Source organism: Malurus melanocephalus, unplaced genomic scaffold (genome assembly GCF_030028575.1).
Source record: "Malurus melanocephalus ecotype Western Australia unplaced genomic scaffold, MMel_1.1 scaffold_75, whole genome shotgun sequence".
NCBI classification, from domain to species: Eukaryota; Metazoa; Chordata; class Aves; order Passeriformes; family Maluridae; genus Malurus; species Malurus melanocephalus.
In genome coordinates this window covers 1131861-1141010 of record NW_026623307.1, presented here as the reverse complement: position 1 = coordinate 1141010, position 9150 = coordinate 1131861, and the positions used below count along the sequence as shown (strand labels likewise).

The following is a 9150-nucleotide window of genomic DNA, read 5'->3' as shown; positions in this document are numbered from 1 at the left end:
AGGAGAAATATTTAATACCTAAAGTAAAAAAAAAATGAAACAAAAAACTTCTAACTATGCCAAAGTCCTTCTATTCATCTCAAATCTGCAGCTAGTTCCTCARCTCCCAAAATGACAGCAGAAATTCAGATATGCTAAAGCCAAAAGGGCCTTTACTGTTCTGCAGCCTGATCACTGCCATAATGTGGACAATAGAAACCTGTTCTAAAACCCTGCAGGAAAAACATTTCTATTGGTTGAGCCAGAGTCTATCAAGCTAGAATCTGTCTAGCCAAAGTCATCTCACCTTAAATTAAAGATTGAAAATACTGGACACATCATAGATGCTATATTCTGCTACATAGAATAATTTTTTATCCAGTTACACTTTTGTAAATATGTACCCTGTGAATATAAATATAAGATTGGATCCAGCATTCCTAAGCATTTAAGCAGCTAATTTTCCTTTACATTCTCCTTAAAACACTTTGTGCTCTTTAGGATCTTCTGCCAAATCCTCAAATCCGTACAACATATTCCAGAAACATTCCTACAAGATGACTACTTTGCAAAATAAAACTCCAAGAACTATTGGACATACTCAGATTATTCAGAGAAAGAAAGAGCTGATGCAAAGGATTTAGGAACTATGCCTCATTTCCTATTCCAAATAAATTCAGTAGCAAAAGTTGCTATTCAATTACATTTACTGTTGAATGTGATCCTTAGAACTACTTAAAATTCCATTTTCTAAATTATCATGTTACTGATCTCACAATTTAGACTGGTGTCTGGTGAGATTTGGGCCCCAACAGAATGTGTCCTGTTTACAAGAAAGCTTAATTAGCACTAGCATCYCTACACATTTAACAGAAGGGATCATATTCCTCTTACATGGACAGTATTTGGTTGGTAGAATGTCTAAAAATTGTTACATTTTTGCTGACGCTTTCTTCTTAAGCTGCTTTAGCAGACTTCGCAATATCCTACCTGATAAAATTTACTTTGGCCAATATTAATCAGTCAGCTTGATGTCCTAACATTTACTTTTCTCTTTTGTTGTTTGCAATGCTTCTTGGAACTGGGACAAATATCAGGCGTGTGCTCATGTAAATCTGTGGTATGTACTATATAAATGAGGCCCCAGTTCTCGCTACCTAGCTACCATCTGAACTGTATTCTTAGATCTTTATTTCTGAAAGGGATCAGTTTTCCTCAGGTGCCATGAAGGCTCTAGTAGCTTTAATACTGCTTGTTCAGCTTCCAATTCACAAAGCTGTACCAGCAGCTCCCCCTGCTCCCTTGGGCTGTGATGACCCAGAATCTGAAGCAGCAGCTGAAGTTGCTGTGAATTATATTAATGGCCACAGTCATCACGGATACAAGTTTGCCTTGAACAGAATCGAGGATATCCGCGTGATACCCCAGGTAAGTGAGGAGCTTGAAAGCAGAGCTCTGTTAATGTGGGGATGCTTGGAAATCACCAGTGCAAGGGCCTCCAAGGGTTCTCTCCTCACATGGGGAAATCAGCATGGCTCTGTTGATTTAAATGGGGCAAGGACACCTGGTAGCAGTGGAGAATCCAGGTCACTGGAATGTATCTCTCAAAGAGCAGAACAGAGGGGGAGAGAGAAATGTTCAGACTTTTTTTGTACAATGCTAGAAAGGGCTCGGTTTACAAATGCAGCTCATTTGCTAGGGCAGATCATTCCAGGTGCTCATTCGTGAGCCCAGTAGCTAATCTGGAGAAAACTGAGGATAACCTTTGAGATGCAGGTAATTATTTATTGGCTAAATACATACCTGTCATAACTCTGTGCTATTAGTGATTTTGTAGTAGGCATTAATTTTACCTAATGTCCCATTGAGCTGCAAAGAGGTCTAAATGGAAAYAACAATGGCTTATTTTCCCTAAGATCTATTGCCATTGTTGCAGACATCTAGAAAGGCCACAGAAATGGTCATGAATACAATGTATGTGCCAATTCACAACCTTTGATTCCCTTAAAACATGGAAAACAATCCCAGCTAATGACATGAGCGAACCTCCATGGCTGTTTTCTACTTGTTAGGAAAGAGAAGCTACCAAAGCAATTTAGAAAAGACTACAACAGAAATCAATGAGATTTGAAGTGTGCCCAGAGTTACCCACACAAAAACACTGGTGACCCTGCTTTGCTCATGTTAATACTTTTGCACTAAAATAACTTATTTGGTTTAAATGGAACCACTCATGAATCAAACATCAGAATCGATCTTGGACCTAGGGAACACAAGGAACTGCGTCTTACGTTACAGATGCAAAAGAACTGCTGCAGTTCAGTGTAATTCCAATGGACTAAATAAGACAGGTCAATGTTCACTGGTGTTTGTTTGGTGTCTGGTTATAGAAATATGAAGCTTTTTCATCAAAAAGAAAGCTGTTGATTTTTTAAAACTACTCAACAAAATAAAATTAAGTTAATTTAAGAGAACTGGCTCACTACACACAAACTGGACTTTCCAAAATTTATGGGCCTGTTCCTTATTAGCTGGAATAAAATCTGTGTGATTATCTTGACTTACTCCAGATCTGGAGTCCTGTTTTTTCTATGAAGTTAAATAGTAACGACCTTTTCAGTTACTCCAGTGTAAAGCTGGAGCTACCCATGATAGTCAGCAACAGAGATCCCAGTTCAGCCACAGTGAAGAATTTTGGTGATGTTTTGTGAAGAAATTAYGACAATTCCTATGGTTTWTTKTTTTTTTTTTCTTTCAGGGGCCAAATAATGAAATCATGTTTCTTGAACTTGACTTACTGGAGACCAGGTGCCATGTTCTCAGCCCTACACCTCTTGAAAATTGCACAGTGAGGAGCTTTGCTGAACATGTGAGTACCTGAACACCAGCAGCTGGGTCCAAAGGTGCCTGCTCAACATGTTGATGCTAGAGGCCAGGCTATCACCAGATTCCCAAGCAAATGTTGTAACACTTTAACAGCATCCAACAACCCAATCACTTGTAAACTCCTTGCTGATTTCATTGCCTTCATGTCATGAAGGTTTTCACTCCCATATTTCTTTCATGTCCTGTTTACCTGGAGAGGACAGATCTCTGCCAGCATGACATCCCACATACAGTCCATGAATGCCACGGGGCCTTCTTTAGGACCTCCAGATTCAGCCTCCTTTGGTCAGCCCAGATGTCAGTGTCTCATTGCAAACCACAGATAGGGCAGGTTGTGARTGTGTGCAAAAATACCCTTCCCTTGGCTACATGTGGGTTGTTACCTGGTGAAATTCCACAAGCCATCTCTTCCTACTTAAGCCTGCAGATGAGTTATTCCCTTCAGTTAGAGCTCTGCCTTCAAACTAATGCTCAGCTGGAATTTACTGGCCTCAAACATTTTGTTCTTATGCAAGTGTGATCCAGCTGTGAGATGCTTTCCCTGACCAAAGCAGTGGAAGTGTTGTCTGAGCCTGCTGTTTCTAGAACGGGGCCCAATTCACAGAGCTCACTAAATATGAATCATGATCTACCCCTGTATTCATCAGGGCTCAGATTCTATTTTCCATCTGGGGGAGGTAACTCTAACTGTTCCCTCTTCCCAGTGACTCCAGCTTTGCCTTTGACATCTCCTCCCTGCTGGATCATGTTGCTCACACACTCTGCTGTTACCATGGCCACTGACCAGCTGAGATTAGTGAGAATGTTATCAAACAGCTCTGTGGAAGGTCTTAATTCATACCTATTCATATCCTTTGCTCTATATCAGAGACAAACGTGTACTAAATGTCCATAATCTTGCTGCCCTGGTACTTTTGATACTTTTGAGATCCAGATTTGGATCCAGATTTTGTAGCTCTGACCTATCTTTTACAAAATCACAGGCACTAGGACAYGCCTAGCAGTGCCTTTGCCATCAGACCGATGATGCCAGGAATGGTCAGTCAGGATCTGTTCTTTTGAATTTAGTGCCCCTTTATCAGAAAATCCAATTTATCTGAACAATGTAACCCTTTGATTTTTGTCTCTCACTAGGCAGTTGAGGGTGACTGTGATGTCAAACTGCAGAAGGTGGATGGGATAATATCTGTACTCGCTAGCAAATGCCRCTCACATGCAGGTAAAGGCTTTGTTCTGTGGGTTTGAATCTAGAGGCTGGAGTATTATTATAGCAGTGGTTACAGTTTAGTAGTGCTTCTGATTCTAAACTGTGGGGTATAAATATGGCATAGAGGACAACAGTTAATGGGTTTTCTAAACCTAGCCCCCTTTTCTGCTTTCATTCCCTTACAAACCCACTCTTTCTCTTTGCTCCTCTTTACTGTGACAATTAAGATACTGTACGAATAACTGGGGAGCAAGTCCCAGATTTGRRTTYTTTCASTCAGCAGTTTAACCTTAAGAATTTRATTCCTTGTTTGTCTGAGTTTACTTGAGTTTGTTGATCACCAGAGCCCCATTGGCAGATGCAGCTTCTTTACTAAATCCATCATTTTCAAWACTGCCATGGGAAAGCAGAATGTCTATTCTGCATGCTCAGTGTGATATCTCTTTGCTCTGTATGAGATGTCTTCAGAACTACTGTCAAAATTGATAACTGAAATAACACACACACACAAATTCAAGAAGTTAAAATTTATCTTCATTTTTCTGCCATTCCTTGTGTGAGCAGAAGCACCTTTTCACTGATGTCATAGAGAGTTTTTCAGAAAGAAAATTTACTAAAAACTGAGTAAGAACATACAAAATGTGCTATTGAAGTCCTCAGCACTTTTCCTTGCAGAAAGATTTCAATGGCCAAGTCGTGTGACACACTGCCATCTATAGCCTGCGCTGGAAAAATTCCTGCCACTGTAATTTGGGACAGACCGCGAAACAATGTTTCCTGTTACTGAATACGTCTATAATACCTTTCTAAATAATTTACATTCTGATCAAAACACGATCTGTTCCTCCTGCAGACTCCAATGAAGACGTTTCCAAAGTCTGCCCTGACTGTCCACTGCTGGTGAGTCTGAACAACACTGAGGTGTTAGAAACAGTGGCAGCTGCACTCAATGACTACAACAGCAAAAACACCGATCCTTACCTCAGACTCCTCGAGATCGGAAGAGCCCAAATACAGGTAATTTCTACAACTATGTCTAGCCTTTCATGTAAACAGAATATTTAATCTATAGTAAATGTGCACTGCTACCTAACTATRTTTGCAAACATATGCAGTTTGTTTGCTCTAATGAGCCGTCCTGATTTGCTCTTAATTTCCTAAGTATGAAGTGTCATTTTAGCCACAGGATTCCCTTTTCACTCCAGTGGGAGATGAAGCCACAACATTTGCSTTTTATCTTTTCTCAGCAGCTCTGCAATTTCTGAGTGCAAAGTCAGTTAAACAATTTTCCTGTTTTATCAGTATCACCCATCTCATGTTGTTTATACTGAGTTTGCCGTGGGTGCCACGAACTGCTCTACAGAACAAGCTAAAGCCAATGTGGAGAGCTGTCAACTGCTGCCTGAGGATCAGTCTGTGAGTATGGCAGCACATCAGCCCCAATCCCTCAGCTCTGAGGTAGAAAAGCAGCATCATGCTGGGATGTGCTTKCACTGGAGGAGAAATAGACCCCTGTGGGGATCAAAGTGCAAGAGATGTGTACTATCATGATACGCTTTTCAATATATCATTCCTAAAGCTGTATCWCACCTTTCTCTTCGCTCTGAGCTCTCTGGACTGAATTCAAATGGATCCGAATATATTTGAAAAAGCCTTGAGGTCCAGAGATAGAATATTTTTAATCAACAAAATGTATATTAGTGTTTACTCTWCTTAAAATGAGTGCCTGAGAAAACCAGGCTCCTTGTACTGGACAGTGCCCAGTCACATAAAAAAAGGCACTCTGTTTCCCCTTCCTACAATTCCAGTGCTTTGTTCTGATATATTGGCTCTTGAGAATTATACAGTATACTTTCTCATGTTAAAATTCCTCTGTTTCTGATGAAATTGAGTCCTAGGCAGTTTTAGTGATGGGAGCTTTATAACCTCGATTCTTATGTACTCTTACACTCCTTCATATCCAGACATACAAGGGATCTTACTCTAGAAGAACACAGGAGTTTCACTTATTTGCTGGTTATGCGTTTAAAGAGATTGCCTTTTGGGGCCAGCAGGCTAAAAAGCAAGCACTTTACTGCTCAGATAAAACATGAGAACATGTAGCCATTTCTAAAYGTGTTGAAATTAAAAATCATAATGCAGGCCCCCTCTACATTCTAACTAYTTTCTCTTGACTATGTTCTGCTTTGCCAGAATTTTGGTTTCTGCACAGCATCGATGTTAAAAGACCCCACACAAAGCCTTAACGTGAACTGCCAGTTGTATGGACATCAGGTACCAGCTCCAGATATTTCCTTTCTTTCCAGGATATTCTTTCCTACTGATACTGCTAAAAGSCATCATCTTGAGTTTACTTCTTTCCTTGTGGACTACATTAGCTATCTGTGTTAACTTGAGTTTAMCTTTGTACCCTAAAAGCCTAGGTAAGGTAGCTCCTGTTTGTCCTGTGGATTTATTTTCTGGGAACTAAGTCACCTCCACCATCCATGCTTGACAGATAATGTCTTCCTGACCATCTGTGAGATTCACATGTCTAGCAAGGCAAAGAGAACCAAACTCTGCTCAGCTAAAGGGATGGGACAGATAAATGTAAAAAAAAAAAAAAAAATCAGCATTGCGGTAGATTAAATCAGCTGGAGGCTTTTAGTAGTCCTTAGATGTGACTGAATTCAGGGATCTTGACCTGCACTGCTACAGCAAGGGGTGGGAAACATATGCACTTGACCTGAGTACTCTGCAAGTATTTTAACCTACATTTGGTCTCARAAGGACTGGGTGGTAGCTGAATACTTCCTATGGACAAGAGCTCTTAGTAACTCAATAATAATTAGCTGTCTAAGAGCTATGAAAGAGAAGATGAGACAGCTGGTCTTGAATGTTTCGCCAGCTGTGCAAGTGGCCCTGAAAGTTATATAGCACAGAATTTGGTCCTAGTGGTTCACCAGCTATAAAAAATGTGTTCCTGGGTTCCTGTGCATGTGTTAATCAGACTTCTGTGATGGTCGGGAACATTTGTATCTGGGTTCCAGGCCTACAGCTAGTTAGGAGCAGGTCTCAATGACCAGCTAGTAAAGTATCAACAACCTGTATGTCAAAAGCCCCAGATCACTGAAAACCAACACAAACTGTTTTTCTTTTCCAGCATGGAGTTATCTACGCTCATCCGGGTCAAGACACGTCAGCAGGACTGGTGCCCAGTGCTGTAGGCTTCATAAACCATAATCTTGGGCTTGCCCACAATAACCCTGTTGCATCTGAATCCGCCTCTTCAGAAATTTTGCGTTCCATGCTCTCAGCAAAATCTGTAGCAAAGAGAGCAGTTGCAGAGCCTGCACAGCATGACAAAGTAGCTCACCGAGTTGGCTTTGTGCCTCCTCCTCCTCCCTGCCCTGGGAGGATTCGCCATTTTGATATCTAGGCTGTGTTTCAGACATGCAATGCAGCCAAACTGAAGTATCAGTGCAGCAGCAGCAGCAGCAGCAGCAACAAACAGACCACAATATCAAGCACAAATAGGTGAGAACAGTTGACTCTAAGCCTAAATGAGTTTTACCCTCCAGAGAGCAGAGCCATGGTCAGAGTCTTGAAAAGGCCTGCTCCAAAATATAGATGATTACAACTTATAGCTGTAGTTTTCTTGACATACAGGGATTCTCTAGTTAAAATACAGGAAATATTGTTTCAAATGTTGTAAGAGCTATACAACAGTTGTAGCTTTGTGCTAGAAACACCACCTGAAAGGTTAGTTCACAATAAAATGTTCAATGCTTTGCTACCTTCTATCTGTATATATTTTCATTTAGTTGTCAAGTATCTCCTTCACAGCATTATGAGTCATATTCTGGGCTTGATTTCAAAAACACTAAGCTCCTGCACTTCTCATCAGCTTCACTGGGATGTGTGGGTGCTGAGCACTGCGGAAAATCAGGTCAGTCCTCTCTTTTGATCATACACCAATAACACTAAAGAAGTGGCAGGGAGAAACGTATTTTCCCCTTCCACCTGTAATATTTTCTAGTATGTACCTACTTTTTATATCCTCCAGAAGTACCTCAAAACTTTTGGACATGGCACAAGAACATCCATGTCTATGAAAAGAACAGATAATCAGGACATACTCATTGCTGGCAGGCTGAAAGCATCAATCCTTGCAGCCAAATACATGTGTATTGTCTGTCTTCCAGCAGACACACAAGTGCAGTACAATCACGGGGTTCTGTATGGTCTGTGTGCATATGAGGAAATGCCAATTCAAGGGAATAAAAAATGTGACACATATGTATCTCATATAACAGGACCCAGACAGTGATGGCAATTTACAATTGTCCTAGCAGTCAAATCTTCCCTGAATTTCTGGCACATGTTAGAGGCAGAATCTATTCAAGGTAGAGAATTAATAAGGGGCTGGGGCCAGAAGGATCTTTACTGCCAGCCAGACTGRAATTCTGCAGGCCCTGGGGAGCAGTCTAAAAGACAGTCATGAATCTTTAACCAGGAACAGCACTTGCTACAAGATAATTATCATGCAGGCAGCAAAAAATTGCAGAACACATGTCATTTCTGAACTGTTCCAAATAACCTGTCCTGTTCTACTTACAACCCTTCTGTACTCAGTAAGCAACCAACTAACATTTGCTCTTGGTGATGGTGCAACAGCTCACAGTACAGGAAGGTTCTGCTTTGCTGTGTTAATGGGGAAGGGAAAAGCCATTGGCACTTGCACCAGCACTTCAGCTGGGTGTGTAGAGAGGAAAGAAAAAGGGAAATCAGCCCAGACTCTATAAACCATAACCCAGCTGAGGGCAAGCTCTGCCCATGAAGGTAGCAGGTCTCCCATTTCAAGCAAATGCTGAGTTTTGCAGGGAAGGTGTTGAGGGCAATTGCACCAGCCATGGCCAGTCAGTGRTTYGGGAGTTTTTGCTTCTCTGCAAAGYRGTGACTCCAGTATATCCTGTGTGCAGCCGTTCCTTCAAAAATGCTAACATGAAGCTGTAGAAATTTCTTACTGCAGGAAATASGTGATCTTCCCATCTCAATGCATGAGACACTGTACAGGATTTAATGCAATGGCAACTATT

General features: G+C 41.1%; 1 protein-coding gene across 1 annotated transcript; it reads left to right on the top strand.

Moving 5' to 3' along the window:
- The first annotated feature begins 1122 nt into the window (after nt 1–1122).
- On the top strand, nt 1123–7852 carry AHSG (alpha 2-HS glycoprotein). The gene is made up of 7 exons (XM_057367101.1): nt 1123–1407; nt 2738–2848; nt 4000–4084; nt 4926–5089; nt 5375–5488; nt 6266–6346; nt 7215–7852. The coding sequence occupies exons 1-7, from the start codon at nt 1204–1206 to the stop codon at nt 7488–7490; spliced, it is 1035 nt and encodes a 344-aa protein (XP_057223084.1). The 5' UTR covers nt 1123–1203; the 3' UTR covers nt 7491–7852.
- Nucleotides 7853–9150: the final 1298 nt, after the last annotated feature.